Below are 14237 nucleotides of genomic sequence, written 5' to 3'. Positions count from 1 at the left end.
TATGTCCCAACTTAGGAGGTCAATCACGTTCTCAACTTGATACGTAAATTCTCCTTTTGCCACATTTGAGCGCAGTACTAATTGTGATCAATATATGTTTTTCCCTCCATCATAAATACAGATTTCACCCTCAAGCCCATGGCAATGAAAGAAACGACTGTCCATGAACGCTCATGGACTCACAGAAGACGTCACGTCCATCACAAGCAGCTACAAAACCTGGAGCCCAGATAACACATTGAAAAAGGTAAGTCACGTGATCGTCTCCTGGCTACCCCATGTGTGTTGAAGGAAACAAAAGTGAAGTTGAGCCAGTATAAACCTGCTTTTTTGGCACCTGGACTAGACATGGCGCCCCCGACTTTATCGTTTCCGAGCAAAGTAGACGCCGGCGACCACCGCCGGCGCTGCCTCTCATTGTTGAGTGTAGGTGTGTTGAAGAGGTGAGGGTAAAAGGTGACAGTATAGTTTCCCGGAGAGGCAACTGGTCGGAGACAGCACTTTCTATAAGGTAAACAGGATCTCCTTCTGAAGGTCGAGGGAGGTGCTTCTCAAGGCCCCCGCAGACAATACTCTGGGTATTATTAAAGGAAATGGCTAAGAATAGAGCACCGGCGAGAGAGGTGGCTCCTCTGGTTGCCGCGTTGTTTGGGTTCAACGCGCCAGGACGGAACATCATCTTTAGAAGGGTCCCGACTCCGGTCTGGCGTCTTGGTCTTGGGCGTGCCGTGCATACGCCAAGCCAGAGGTCGATTGGAAACACCGATGGCAAAAGAGCGGAGGTGGAAGGGTTTTCACTGCGAAACGGTGGACTTTTGGGGTACACGGTCGATTGGTCGCCCGGAAGGTAAGTAATAATTACCATTTAAATCGTTGCTCAAATTCCGTAAATACAAACTGCGAATGACTATTTAGTCATACTTAATGCGCTAGTCATTATTAGGCTAAAGAAAAGCTCCAAATTTTCCAGACTTTTATTATTTTTTGTTGGAAAACTTGTTAAGACCCTGACGGACGTCGCTTCTTAAAGGGACAACGCATGTCCATACAAAGTCTTCTACACTCACACGTCGGCCCAGTGAAACTGCTCATGGCCATTGTTGGCTTTTATTGATGCGTAGACCCTGTTGTTTTACCTTGTTTTGTCGCCGGTCTTTTGGTCGCCCGTTGTTGCGGTCGGGGCGACCAAAAGACCGGCGACCAAAAGACCGACGACCAAAAGACTGGCGACCAAAAGACTGGCGACCAAAAGACCGGCGACCAAAAGACCGGCGACCAAAAGACCGGCGACCAATCGACCACACAGACTTTTGGCGGATGTGTAAGTTGGAAATATTTCAGCTTTGTTGCAATTGGATGCGTCGTTTGTGTTTAGTTGTATTGAATTTCATTCACAGACGTCAAAATACATTTGTCTTACGTTATTGCGTTTCGGCCTTGTCACCTTGCAGTTTCAAGTCTAATTTGTGCGCATATAAGCCGTACGTACCCCCGATTCAGTCATTATTGTTTTGAGCGACAAATATGGCATATAAGCGAGAAAATACGGTATATGGCGAATGTGAAATAGTAAACCTAAAATCTCAAGGTTGTTGTGTTTCATAATAGTAATGAGTTTGGGAAGTTAGTGTAAGGATAAAAAATAGTCAAATTTTATTGTAGCAGTCAATAATAAAGACCAGAATTTGCCAAATCAGGGTCTTTAGTTTACAAACGCATTTTTTCCTTAATAAAAAAACAATTACAAGCTTAAGAACCACAAAGATCCTAAAATTAGCCAGTCAAAAGACTATAGACCAAATTTTCTGATGACAACTTTTACAAGAATGTGTTGCTGATCCAGTTGAGTTTTAATGTCAATAAGTAGCGAGGTTTTTTTCACTCATTCTGCTGCTGTCCAAAGTCCATTTTTGATGACATCATGTGGTGTTTGCATGTGGCCCTACCTTAAGTATCTTTGTAAATACCAGGATTTTTGTCCTATAAGCCACACCCACTAAATTCCTGGGACTCGCATCGAACAATGTGTCTCGAACGGATGTGTTTTTAAGTGTCAATTATGTATTTAATGTCCATAAACACCAAAGGTATATTTTGAAAATGTACGTATGTGTACAGTACTTTTAATTGTATGTAGTTTTATTTACACATGTGAAACGGATTAAAGATGTTCACCGATTGCGTAAAAGTCAAGAAAATCACAATCAAGAGAGCTCGATTCACGTTTATTTCTTCAAAGCAAAGTTTGTGACTGTGTTTAACTAAACGGTTTAGCTCATTTGGAGTGTTATAAACCACTTGAAAACCATCAGTTTGGGACTTTTTGGGGGCAACTGTTTAAAATCTGGCAAACTAGTTAGTTGTGATATCAGAAATGGATCTAAAAGGGAAAAAAATGCGACTTTGGGTCACAATCTTCAAATAGCCCGGCTCCACTCGATGTGATTTACCGTATTTTCTCGCATATAAGCCGTATTTGTCGCTCCAAAAAATGATGACTGAATCAAGGGTACGGCTTATATGCGCACAAATTAGACTTGACATGCACGAAACGCCATAACGCAAGACAATGCGGCCGATACGGTCATTTATTTCAAAATAAAAAAAAGATAAACAGATAAAACGCTAACCAAAATTTATTTTGGCGTGTATGAATGAAATTCAAGGAAAAAATAGTGTGAAAAAGTCACTTCTGTCTGCCATTGCTTGCTCAGGGCGCCGCCATCTTACCTAGGGATGACAAACCAGACCACTTCCTGGTTGTACTGCTCACATGACTTCCTTTTTGAATTTGTCTACGTTTGCAATCCAGCGATCGATTGATACAGTATCTCAAAAATACCACGCCCGGTGATTTTTCTTAAAATTTTCCCTTCAAGGTAACACATTTGTACTCCCTATTAAAATTACAAATATGGAGGAGAAAATTGTGAATCGGGGGGTCGGCTTATACGAGGGAAATTGTCAAATTCAACCATTTTAAGTTATTTTTCAGGGTGCGGCTTATACGAGGGAAATTGTCGAATTCAACCATTTTAAGGCAATTTTCAGGGTGCGGCTTATACGGGGGAAATTGTCAAATTCAACCATTTTAAGGCAATTTTCAGGGTGCGGCTTATACGGGGGAAATTGTCAAATTCAACCATTTTAAGGCAATTTTCAGGGTGCGGCTTATACGAGGGAAATTGTCGAATTCAACCATTTTAAGTCAATTTTCAGGGTGCGGCTTATACGGGGGAAATTGTCAAATTCAACCATTTTAAGGCCATTTTCAGGGTGCGGCTTATACGGGGGAAATTGTCAAATTCAACCATTTTTAAGTCAATTTTCAGGGTGCGGTTTATATGGGGGAAATTGTCAAATTCAACCATTTTAAGTCAATTTTCAGGGTGCAGCTTATACGAGGGAAATTGTCAAATTCAACCATTTTAAGGCAATTTTCAGGGTACGGCTTATACGCGGAGGCGGCTAATATGCGAAAAAATACGGTAACTGTTTTTTAATAGGGTAAAATCCCAGTAAAATGACATTTTGGCATCCACCGACCTTACCCGGGTCTGAAAGTCCGATCAGAAGGATCCACCAACCACAGCACTCTGCTCTTTCCCCGCCAGATAAACCATGATCCCCATCACGGAACTGCGGTACTTTGTGGACACGCAGCCGGCCTACCGCATCCTGAAACCATGGTGGGACGTGTTCACGGACTACATCTCCATCGTCATGCTGATGATCTCGGTGTTCGGGGGGACCCTGCAGGTGACCCAAGACAAGATGATCTGCCTGCCCTGCAAGTGGGTGGTGGACCAGACCTGCACGAAGAACTCGAACCTCAGCTTCACAGCACCCTTTTCCCCGGAGCCCAAGGGGATCCAGTACGACCTGGATCGGCACCAGTACAACTACGTGGACGCGGTGTGCTACGAGACTCGCTTGCACTGGTTCGCCAAGTACTTCCCCTACCTGGTCTTGCTCCACACGCTGATCTTCTTAGCCTGCAGCAACTTCTGGTTCAAGTTCCCCCGGACTAGCTCCAAACTGGAGCACTTTGTCTCCATCCTGCTCAAGTGCTTCGACTCGCCGTGGACCACCCGGGCCCTGTCGGAGACGGTGGTGGAGGAGAGCGACCCCAAGCCCATGAAGATGAACGGCTCCCTGGAGCACAAGGAGTCGGTGATCAGCGAAGACGTGGAAGCCAGCGTCCCCATGCTCCAGAGGACCAAGACCCGTCTGGAGCAGGGCATCGTGGACCGCACGGAGACGGGCGTCCTGGACAAGAAGGAGGGCGAGCAGGCCAAGGCGCTCTTCGAGAAGGTCAAGAAGTTCCGCATCCACGTGGAGGAGGGCGACATCGTGTACCGGCTGTACGTCCGTCAGACCATCATCAAGGTCCTCAAGTTCATCGTGATCATCTGCTACACGGGCTACTTCGTCAACGACATCAAGTTCAGCGTGGACTGCAGCGTGGACATCGAGAACCTGACGGGCTACAGCGTGTACCGCTGCGCTCACCCGCTGGCCACGCTCTTCAAGATCCTGGCCTGCTTCTACATCAGCCTGGTGGTGGTCTACGGCCTGATCTGCATGTACACGCTGTGCTGGATGCTGCGGCGCTCGCTGAAGAAGTACTCCTTCGAGTCCATCCGGGAGGAGAGCAGCTACAGCGACATCCCCGACGTGAAGAACGACTTCGCCTTCATGCTGCACATGATCGACCAGTACGACCCGCTCTACTCCAAGCGCTTCGCCGTCTTCCTGTCGGAGGTGAGCGAGAACAAGCTGAGGCAGCTCAACCTCAACAACGAGTGGACGCTGGACAAGCTGCGGCAGAGGATCACCAAGAACTCGCAGGAGAAGCTGGAGCTGCACCTCTTCATGCTCAGCGGCATCCCCGACACCGTCTTCGACCTGATGGAGCTGGAGGTCCTCAAGCTGGAGCTGATCCCAGACGTGACCATCCCGCCCATCATCGCCCAGCTGGTCAACCTACGGGAGATGTGGCTCTACCACACGCCGGCCAAGATCGAGGCGCCGGCGCTGGCCTTCCTGCGGGAGAACCTCAAGTCCCTGCACATCAAGTTCACCGACATCAAGGAGATCCCCCTGTGGATCTACAGCCTGAAGAACCTGAGCGAGCTCCACCTGACGGGCAACCTGAGCGCCGAGAACAACCGCTACATCGTCATCGACGGGCTGAGGGAATTGAAGCGGCTGACCGTCCTGCGCCTGAAGAGCAACCTCAACAAGCTGCCCCAGGTGGTGACCGACGTGGGCATGCACCTCCAGAAGCTGTCGGTCAACAACGAGGGCACCAAGCTGATGGTGCTCAACAGCCTGAAGAAGATGGTCAACCTGACGGAGCTGGAGCTGATCCGCTGCGACCTGGAGCGCATCCCGCACTCCATCTTCAGCCTGCACAACTTGCAGGAGATCGACTTGAAGGACAACAACCTGAAGACCATCGAGGAGATCATCAGTTTCCAGCACCTGCACCGGCTGGTCTGCCTTAAGCTCTGGTACAACCAGATCGCCTACATCCCCAAACAGATCGGCACGCTGGTCAACTTGGAGAAGCTCTACCTGAACCGGAACAAGATCGAGGAGATCCCCGGACAGTTGTTTTACTGCCGCAAGCTACGCTTTCTGGACCTCAGCCATAACAACTTGACCGTCATTCCGACGGACATCGGCTCCCTGGAGAACCTGCAGTACCTCGCCGTGACCGCCAACAGGGTGAGTGCGGGACGGGGACTACGTTTGGCTTCCGTGAATCGGATGGTTTCATTTTTATGATGAAATTTTTCGCATTTTTAGATGTTTCTCCACTTTCGTTGGCTGGGTTTAGATAGATATTCCTTCATTCGTTCATTTTCCCCCCACCGCTTATCATTACAAGGGTCGCGGGGAGTGCCGGAGCTTATCCCAGCTGACTTCGGCCACCCTGAATCGGTGGTCAGCCAATCGCAAATCGACAACCGACCAATCACTTGCTTTGGTGTCTTCAATTAGCCTAGCGTGCATGTTTTGGCGATGTGGGAGGAAACCGGGGTAGCCGGAGAAAACCCACGCAAGCCCAGGGAGAACATGCAAACTCCACACTGGGTTTGAACTTATTTTCATTATGCTGTACTTTTTCAATACAGTAATCCCTCGGTTATCGCGAATTAACTACTTGATTTTTTTCTGCTATTAATTAGATTTTTCTTTTCTTTTTAAAGTACATAAATTTTTTTAAAAAAATCCACGCTGAAACTCGTAAGTGGAAGCCACTCTTGCTATTAGGACTCGGCAATGAAGAAAAAAAAAAATATTATTACAGTAATCCCTCGATTGTCAAGCGATGCAGTGAAGCCGTGATAATCGAGGGATTACTGTATTTATTTAAATTCATAAAATTGTGAAAATCCAAGATGAAACTCATAAGCGGAAGCCACTATTGCTACTAGAACTCAGCACTGAAGTATAAAAAAAATATATATATTGTAAAAAGCTTTTTTTTAATAGGGTTGACCCTACTTTGAGATTTTTTTCAATTATCGCGGCCATGCCTGGTCTACATTAACTGCAATATTCGAGGGATTACTGTAGTTTGCAAAAACACAATATTTCAATTAAAACATGATAATAACAGTTTCATTTAAATTATTCGAGGGATTACTGTAGTTTGCAAAGACACAATATTTCAATTAAAACGTGATAATAACAGTTTCATTTAAATTATTCGAGGGATTACTGTAGTTTGCAAAAACACAATATTTCAATTAAAACATGATAACAGTTTCATTTAAATTATTCGAGGGATTACTGTAATTGCAAAGACACAATATTTCAATTAAAACGTGATAACAGTTTCATTTAAATAATTCGAGGGATTACTGTAGTTTGCAAAGACACAATATTTCAATTAAAACGTGATAATAACAGTTTCATTTAAATTATTCGAGGGATTACTGTAGTTTGCAAAGACACAATATTTCAATTAAAACATGATAACAGTTTCATTTAAATTATTCGAGGGATTACTGTAGTTTGCAAAAACACAATATTTCAATTAAAACATGATAATAACAGTTTCATTTAAATTGCCCTATGTTTTTTTTTGCGCGCGAATCGCATTCACTCCTGATGAAAACACCAAACTCCAGAAATAGGACAAGGACACTCCTGAAAGTTAGCAGCTCTGTTCCATCGCGAATGAAACGCTTACTTTAACTTTAACAAGACATCTTTCTTCCCTCTTTTCTCGGTCGACCACCTCCCCACGCGAAGATCGAAAGCCTCCCCAACGACCTCTTCCAATGCAAGAAACTGCGCACCCTCAACCTGGGCAACAACTGCCTGCACTCCCTGCCGTCGCGTTTCGGCGAACTGAGCGGTCTGACGCAACTGGAGCTCCGGGGGAACCGCCTGGAGTGTCTCCCCGTCGAGCTGGTGGAGTGCCGGCAGCTGAAGAGGACCGGCCTGATCGTGGAGGAAGACCTTTTCAACACCCTTCCCACCGAGGTCAAAGAACAGCTGTTTCCCGGCGACTCGGCGACGCCGAGGCAATAATAGGGAATCTTCTTATCCATTCCCCAAAGGGAAATTGGACAAGCAGTGCCATTGTGGTGTTTGTTTACATTCGATGCATCTCAACCACGGAGGAGAATCGCTATTCCCCCCCCAAAAACGATATTCCGACCAAGCAAGTGTCTTCCTTTTGGATGACCCGCCAGACTTGGGTGGACACGGAGGGACGGACTGGATGCTTTGCAAGGACGCTATTAAGCAGATTAAAAACATAAATAAATAACCTTAAGCTCATTATATCCTCTTCTATGTTCCTTGTGTAACTACGCCGTCAGGTTGACAATCATTTAAGTTGGCATCCAAACTAATGTGTCGCTTGGATTCGTTTGAAGTTTGAGGAAAATTGGATTCGGGCATGTAAGCTTATACTGTATAAATATTTTAGAAATATGTGAATGGGAAATGTGATCCAAAGCAATTAATATATGGCAAAGTATGGGTGAGTGCATGGAAGAGAAACAGTTGCTTTCTTTAGAACCAAATCTATCGGAGTGTTATTTAATCACCTTTTTACGCACAATTATTTTGATCAAATAGGGAGCGGGAAAAGGGACTTTAAGGTCAAATTCAATTAATCTTGCGCCGTGAAGATATACGAGGCAAAAGAAAATTTAAAAAAAATGCAACGGTTTATAATAAAACTGCCCTCGGTGGCCACTTGCCTTAATTCAAGTTCACTCCTTCACTTTTGGTGTAACAATGCTGTTTTTTTATTCTATTTTCATGGCGAGAAATGTTGTTTTGAGCACCCGTTCAAGAATTCTCGGCGCCAAATCGTCATGGTGGAGGCGGAGCGTTTGTTTGTGGTATTGTTATCATTTTTTTTGTTTTTGTTTTTAAATAAATGGATCATTAATCTATCAGAGGGCAACTGGAAGATGAACGGGAACCGTCGCAATACTTGGCCGTGCTCCTTTTTCACGATTACGTCGTAATGTGTGTGATTATTTTGACAAGTATTTGCTAGTTGAATTGTTAATGAGCCATGTGTGACTGAAATGAAAAACCAATCAAATACAGAGTTTTACAAATAAAATTGTGACCTGACTAATGACTAAATATGACATGAACGTTAACGAATTAGCTATCAAAATGAGTAGTGCGTTAGCAATCGTGTCTCTCAGGGTAAAAGGTGCAAAATTGTGCATTTTGACGTGGATTTATTTTTTGTTTACCAAGGCCAATGTAAGAAAACCGGAAATGACGTTCCTCTTTCACGATAATGCTGATTTTCGCTTTTTAAAAATGACAATTTGGAGTGTTATTGTGGTAATTATTAATCATTACCTTTTTAAAATATATATATATATTTTAATAGAGTAAAAATAATTAAAATAAATAACAAAAAAGGACCGTACTTTATTTGATTTGATACGTTAGCAGTCGTTATTTTAGAGTTACGTTATGGCGTCCTTCACAGTAAAATTGGATTGGACGCCAAGCGATGCCATTATTTTAAATGATTCCCATAAAAAAGGTTTTAAAAAGTATTCTTAGTGTAAATAAGTTTTCCACACGGTCGTATTTGATCGACACGCCGCTCTAGAGAAGCAGCGTTTAAAATGGTAACTTGTTTTAAATCATAAACTATTACACCGCATTGAAACATTTCGAATCACAACTTCGTATTTCCTCTTCTATTTCTGTGTTTATTTCATTTCCACGATCTTTCCGTTACTTTGTTCTTCTATACTAATAAACCAAACGTAACGTTTTCGTGTTTGTTTGCAGGCTGTTACACTTCACACAGATTTAGGAGACTTCAAAATCGAAATATTTTGCGAACGCGCACCCAAAGCGTGCGAGGTCAGTGAAAAATCTTTTATTCTGCCCCTCTCAAATTGAACTTTACATCACGTACAAGTGTCCTAAATTGTTCTCGCCTTCATTGTTTTAAGACCATTTCCAAAATGACCGTAACGTCCATTAACGCATCATTTTAGAATTTCCTGGCTTTGTGTGCCGGTGGCTTCTACAAAGGATGTCTTTTCCACCGAAATATTAAAGGCTTCATGGTTCAAACTGGAGACCCGACAGGTAAAAATGGCTTATTATTCATATATCAACCGCATTTATGTCGTTAATTTCTTCTTTCAACCACGCAGGCACCGGCAAAGGAGGAACGAGCATATGGGGACGCAAATTTGAAGATGAGTTCAGCGAACATTTAAAAGTGAGTGTCTGAAACACTAATCGACTATCAATCCGTCAATGTAGTCAAACGTGACATTTACGTGTGTAATTGTAAATAACTTCATTTTAATTGACTGTATTTATATTACTAAATGTTATATGTGTGTCTGCCAACGTTATATTACTTTTGGTGTGGCCTTATGCCTCGTTTTTTCAAATTTATTTGATTATATATATATGTGCAAAAAAACCAAAATGGGAGTATTGCAGTGGGTACATTGTGACAACATTGTTCAAGCTGAAGGAAAATAACAGACTGGATCAAATTTGACTCTCGTGTCATCTTCCAGCGGTACCTTGGCGGTCAACGTCATGAGCACCCCAATTCTAAAGCGTTTAAGCGGGTTGTTTGCAAGCGCTTCATTCCCTTAGCTTTAAATACCGCATTTACTCGCATATAAGCCGCATTTTTTCGGACAAAAAAATGGTGACTGAATCGAGGGTGCGGCTTACATGCGCACAAAATGACGACATTCATGAAACTGAAAGGTGACAAAGACGAAATGCCATAAAGCAAGACAATGCGGCCGATACGGTCATTTATTTCAAAATAAGAAACATCGAGAAAAAAAATTGAGATATTTTGACATTAGAAGCAATATGGCTGCCACAACATCTTAAACTTCTGGTAAGAAAATTGTCATTTTTGGAATTGAAAAACATCAGGGTCTCATCAAAATAGCCTTTTCTTTTAGCAAATTGAATAATTTGGCATTGAAAAAGACGGGCGATATTGACCCTAATCACATGGTTTGGATTCATACAGTATCTCAGAAATACCATGTGTGATGATTATTAATCTTAAGATTTTCCCTTCAAAGTAAGACATTTGTACTCCCTATTAAAACCATGAATATGGAGGTGAAAATTGGGAATCAGGGGGCGGCTTATACGTGAGAAATTGTAAAAAATTAACAATTTTAAGGCCATTTTAAAGGTGCGACTTATATGCGAGTAAATCCGGTACCTCTTGCCCTATTTGCTTCAGCACAATGTCAGAGGAGTGGTCTCCATGGCCAACAACGGCCCAAACACCAACGGCTCCCAGTTTTTCTTCACCTACGCCAAGCAACCCCATCTGGACATGAAGTATACCGTTTTCGGAAAGTACGGATTCTCCAAAATCGCTCCAAATTCGATGAGCCTCGACATTGAATCGCAAGCTGACCCGAAATCCTCTTTTTGTAGGATTATCGATGGCTTGGAAGCGTTGGACGAACTGGAGAAACTCCCCGTCCACGAGAAGACGTTCCGACCGTTGACCGAAACCCGGATTAAGGACGTTACCATTCATGCCAACCCTTTTGCCGGTTAGAACGTTTCCTGCACATTTTGTCCTCAAACTGTCCTCTGCTTATTGATATGGAAAAATGTTCCCGATCCGTTTCTGATTGATAAACTCAACACGTTTTCTAAAAAATAAATCATTCCAAAAAAGATACCTTTGCATAGGACATTTGTATGAAAGTCGGTTTTAAAGGAGGTCTCTTTTCACAACTTTGACTAAAGTCTTGGATGAAATTGTGCAATTGAATATTTCCGATATTTCAATTTCAATAGGTCAAAGTCCAACTGTTAGATTTTACAGGCTCATTAAATGATAGATGGTAATGCCTGAAAACCACAAGGAACTCACCTGTAAACGCCCCAAAACCACCAGGAACTCACCTAAAAATGCCCCCAAACTACCAAGAACTCATGTAGTAATGCCTCAAAACCACCAGGAACTCACCTGAAAATGCCCCACCAAGAACTCACCTGAAAATGCCCCCAACCACCAAGAACTTGTGGTAGTGCCTCGAAACCATCAAGAACTCACCTGAAAATACCTCAAAACCACCAAAAACTCACCTGAAAATGCCCCCAAACCACCAAGAACTCATGCTAATACCTCAAACCCACCAAAAACTCGTGGTAATAGCTTAAAACCACCAGGAACTCACCTGAAAATGCCCCCAAACCAAGAACTCACCTGGAAACGCCCCCAAACCACCAATAACTCACCTGGAAACGCCCCCAAACCACCAAGAACTAACATGGAAAGGCCCCAAAACCACCATGAACTCACCTAAAATGCCCCCAAACCACCAAGAACCCATGTGGTAATGCCCTCAAACCACCAAGAACCCATGTGGTAATGCCTCAAAACCACCAGGAACTCACCTGAAGATGCCCCCAAACCACCAAGAACTCGTGTTAATACCTCAAACCCACCAAGAACTCGTGTTAATACCTCAAACCCACCAAGAACTCATGGTAATAGCTTAAAACCACCAGGAACTCACCTGAAAATGCCCCCAAACCACCAAGAACTCACCTGGAAATGCCCCAAAACCACCAGGAACTCACGTTGTAATGCCCTAAAACCACGAGGAACTCACCTGAAAATGCCCCCAAATCAACAAAAAGTGCCTTAAAATAACAAGGAAATTACACAAAATATACTCACTGCCCACCATTGACAACGATATCTGTTCAATTCACTTAAACCGACCCTTTCCGTGCCGTTAACTTACCTTTTTATGGCCCAAAACCAACTCGTCTAGATCTAGTTTTCTCGAATTTGGCCTGCCAACCAAACTGAATTGGACACCCCCCTGATGACGCCTTCCCAAGATGGCCACCATCTAAAAAAGCATCATATCACCCTCACAAGATTCGCAGTGATTGGATTTTGAATGGACTTTCCCCTTGTCGGCGCCCAATCCACGAAAGCGGGTAGCAGAGAATAAACATGGAGTTGCGACCCATCGTTCTTCTGACGACTTCCATTTTTTTCCTACCAAATAGCAAGCGCCTATTCGGCAAAAAAAAACCTCTGTACAGTGGCTCCGCCCTCCCTCCCCAACAAACAAAGTCATCAGGCCATTTCTTTTTTTGCCCGTCTTTCAATCGGATTGCTGATCGTTACATTGACGCTTCTGATACACGGAGGCGTCCGTTCTTTGTAACCACACATTAGCTGCGTTGCGTTTAGTATCCGGCAGGTATTATCAGAAGATCAAAAGGCGCAGGCCGCAAATTCCCCCAGAATTGTTCCAGTCTGTTTATGTTGCTGCGTTGGCCTATTGTATGGCCACGTCTGCCATTGAGCCGTTGGCTGGCGGACTGCTGACTCGGCGTTTTTCACCTCACAATGCTCAATGCATACTGTAAATGCACAAGGGGGAGGAAAAAAAAAACCAAATTCAAATCGAGAATAAGCATTTTATTTCACAATTGGCGTCTAAGCGCGTTTCAGTCAACTCGGGATGGTGCGTTCAATGACCTGATGGTGTTGGTGTCAAATTTCTGCAGAGGATAGTATTTTTTAGTTTTTTTGGGGGGGTGAATCTATGGTCTTGGTTCAATGGTCACAAAATTACAAGGCAAAGAGAATTTTAAGGCAGACAGTTTCATTACTGACGTCGTCTTTGGCGCATTCCGTCAAATTAATGAGCAATAAAGTGCTTGAAATTGCTCTCAAATTGTCAATTAGTATGAGAATTATTTGTTGATTAAGCTCTTGTTTGGGAGATTGCTGGGATGCCAGGATTGGTGAGATGGAAAATATATCTTTGATTAGGTCTTATTTACAGGTGTAACAATTGCACATTTGTCTCAAATTGAAAATGAATTGTAGAATAATCTAATTTATTATATATAGACAATTGTTGCGCTATTAAAAATCCGACAGCCGTTTCTGGCCACCATAAAAATATTTAACACTCTACGTTGCACGGTTTGGACAAACGTAGCAAGAGAATCTTAACATACACACCCATAAATCATGCTTTATAAGGATTATAGATCAAGTGCAAAATGTATTTGGAGTAGCAGAATGTTAATGTCAAAGTGTCCTCAACACAACTTTTGAATTGATTTTTATGCAGAACTCAATTAATCTCACAGTAAATTATTTAAATAATGTATATCTTCAAATGCTAAACCTTTTGAAATGGGAGAACTGGCACTCTCCCAGTTCAAATGGATATGACATTTATTGCTGTGAAGGGCATTTAATATAAAAGTGTGCTGATGACTACTTTTGAATCCATTATTATTTAAAAATGATATTTGACCCGTTTAACTAATTTTCTCCCATTGAAACAGCAGCATACTTTTAATTTTAGAAACTTTTTGTGAATATATCTCATCTCATTCATTGCTAACCATTGTGGATATATTTATCAAAAATAAATAAAGAAAGAAGTACTATTAAAACATGAAATCGTGATATCCTAAATAACCTGTCAAGAATAGTAACTTATAAAAGTGTTACAGTAATTTATGTTACATTTCTGTCAGTAACAAAAAAAAAACTAAACAGCAGAATGAAAGGCTTCTTTTTATGTTCGGTTTTGTTTAGCCGTTTTGTTTGTCAGTTTGTTCCGAACATAAGCGAAAGATAATCATAATAATAGGATTGTCTTTGTATACATTATACAGTAAGGCACAATAGGTGAAGAGGAGGAGTATGTTCAGGAACATGTCGA

The 14237-nt window shown here is 42.7% G+C and overlaps 2 protein-coding genes across 3 annotated transcripts in view; both read left to right on the top strand.

Annotated features, from left to right (window-relative positions):
• Positions 1 to 8236, top strand: part of lrrc8ab (leucine rich repeat containing 8 VRAC subunit Ab) — a 43217-nt gene extending 34981 nt beyond the window's left edge. For both annotated transcript variants that reach the window (XM_077600433.1, XM_077600432.1), the window contains 3 exons: positions 122 to 247; positions 3615 to 5733; positions 7270 to 8236. In XM_077600433.1, the coding sequence (XP_077456559.1) occupies positions 3622 to 5733; positions 7270 to 7551 (2394 nt within the window). In that variant the 5' untranslated portion in view covers positions 122 to 247; positions 3615 to 3621 and the 3' untranslated portion in view covers positions 7552 to 8236. The remainder of the gene's footprint in view (positions 1 to 121; positions 248 to 3614; positions 5734 to 7269) is intronic.
• An 841-nt stretch (positions 8237 to 9077) lies between these two features.
• On the top strand, positions 9078 to 11096 carry ppil3 (peptidylprolyl isomerase (cyclophilin)-like 3). Its single transcript, XM_077601656.1, has 6 exons — positions 9078 to 9134; positions 9301 to 9375; positions 9513 to 9606; positions 9675 to 9742; positions 10751 to 10869; positions 10951 to 11096. Exons 1-6 carry the CDS (start codon positions 9132 to 9134, stop codon positions 11075 to 11077), a joined length of 486 nt encoding a protein of 161 aa, XP_077457782.1. The 5' UTR covers positions 9078 to 9131; the 3' UTR covers positions 11078 to 11096.
• Positions 11097 to 14237: the final 3141 nt, after the last annotated feature.

This window comes from Stigmatopora argus, chromosome 5 (assembly GCF_051989625.1).
Source record: "Stigmatopora argus isolate UIUO_Sarg chromosome 5, RoL_Sarg_1.0, whole genome shotgun sequence".
Classification (NCBI taxonomy): domain Eukaryota; kingdom Metazoa; phylum Chordata; class Actinopteri; order Syngnathiformes; family Syngnathidae; genus Stigmatopora; species Stigmatopora argus.
This window is presented reverse-complemented; position numbering and strand designations above follow the sequence as displayed.

What these genes read in the sequence shown, in the direction of transcription:
- ppil3 (XM_077601656.1), top strand. An exon ending in GCGCACCCAAAGCGTGCGAG is followed by an intron (nt 9,376 to 9,512) that starts GTCAGTGAAAAA and finishes GCATCATTTTAG; the next exon opens with AATTTCCTGGCTTTGTGTGC. An exon ending in AGTTCAGCGAACATTTAAAA is followed by an intron (nt 9,743 to 10,750) that starts GTGAGTGTCTGA and finishes TATTTGCTTCAG; the next exon opens with CACAATGTCAGAGGAGTGGT.